The sequence below is a fragment of the Bison bison genome, unplaced genomic scaffold (genome assembly GCF_000754665.1).
Source record: "Bison bison bison isolate TAMUID 2011002044 unplaced genomic scaffold, Bison_UMD1.0 scf7180017853458, whole genome shotgun sequence".
NCBI classification, from domain to species: Eukaryota; Metazoa; Chordata; class Mammalia; order Artiodactyla; family Bovidae; genus Bison; species Bison bison.
This window is the reverse complement of record NW_011484031.1, coordinates 261-710: the sequence shown is the minus strand read 5'-3', so window position 1 is coordinate 710 and position 450 is coordinate 261. Positions and strand designations below refer to the sequence as shown.

At 52.7% G+C, this 450-nt stretch overlaps 1 protein-coding gene across 1 annotated transcript; it reads left to right on the top strand.

Moving 5' to 3' along the window:
- Positions 1–3: 3 nt before the first annotated feature.
- On the top strand, positions 4–442 carry LOC104999208 (olfactory receptor 11L1-like; the record flags this gene model as incomplete). Its single annotated transcript, XM_010854714.1, has 1 exon — positions 4–442. A coding segment is annotated over one exon (439 nt), but the record flags the coding sequence as incomplete, so codon positions are not given.
- Between the last annotated feature and the right edge of the window lie 8 nt (positions 443–450).

Sequence of the window (450 nt, the reverse complement as noted above, 5' to 3'; positions counted from 1 at the left end):
ACTGTTGCCATGACTTTTCAGCTGCCATTCTGTGCAACCTATAAGACTAACCACTTCTTCTGTGACCTGGCCCCTGTGCTGAAGCTGGCCTGCTCTGATACTGAGATTGTGGAGAAAACCACCTTCCTCCTGGCCTCCTTTGTCACCATGGTGCCCTTCTTACTCACCGTAGCCTCCTATATCCACATCGTGGCTGCTGTCCTCAGGATTCCATCAGCTGCAGGAAAGCAACGAGCCTTCTCCACCTGCTCCTCCCACCTCACAGTGGTCACTCTGTACTATGGAACACTGGGAACGGTGTATGCCATCCCCGCAGCAACCCAGGCTGCTGTCCTGAACAAGATCTTCTCCTTGTTCTACACTGTGGTCACTCCCATGGTCAACCCCATCGTGTACAGCCTGAGAAACAAGGATGTTCAGAAGGCAGTGAGAAGGCTTATGAGTCACTGG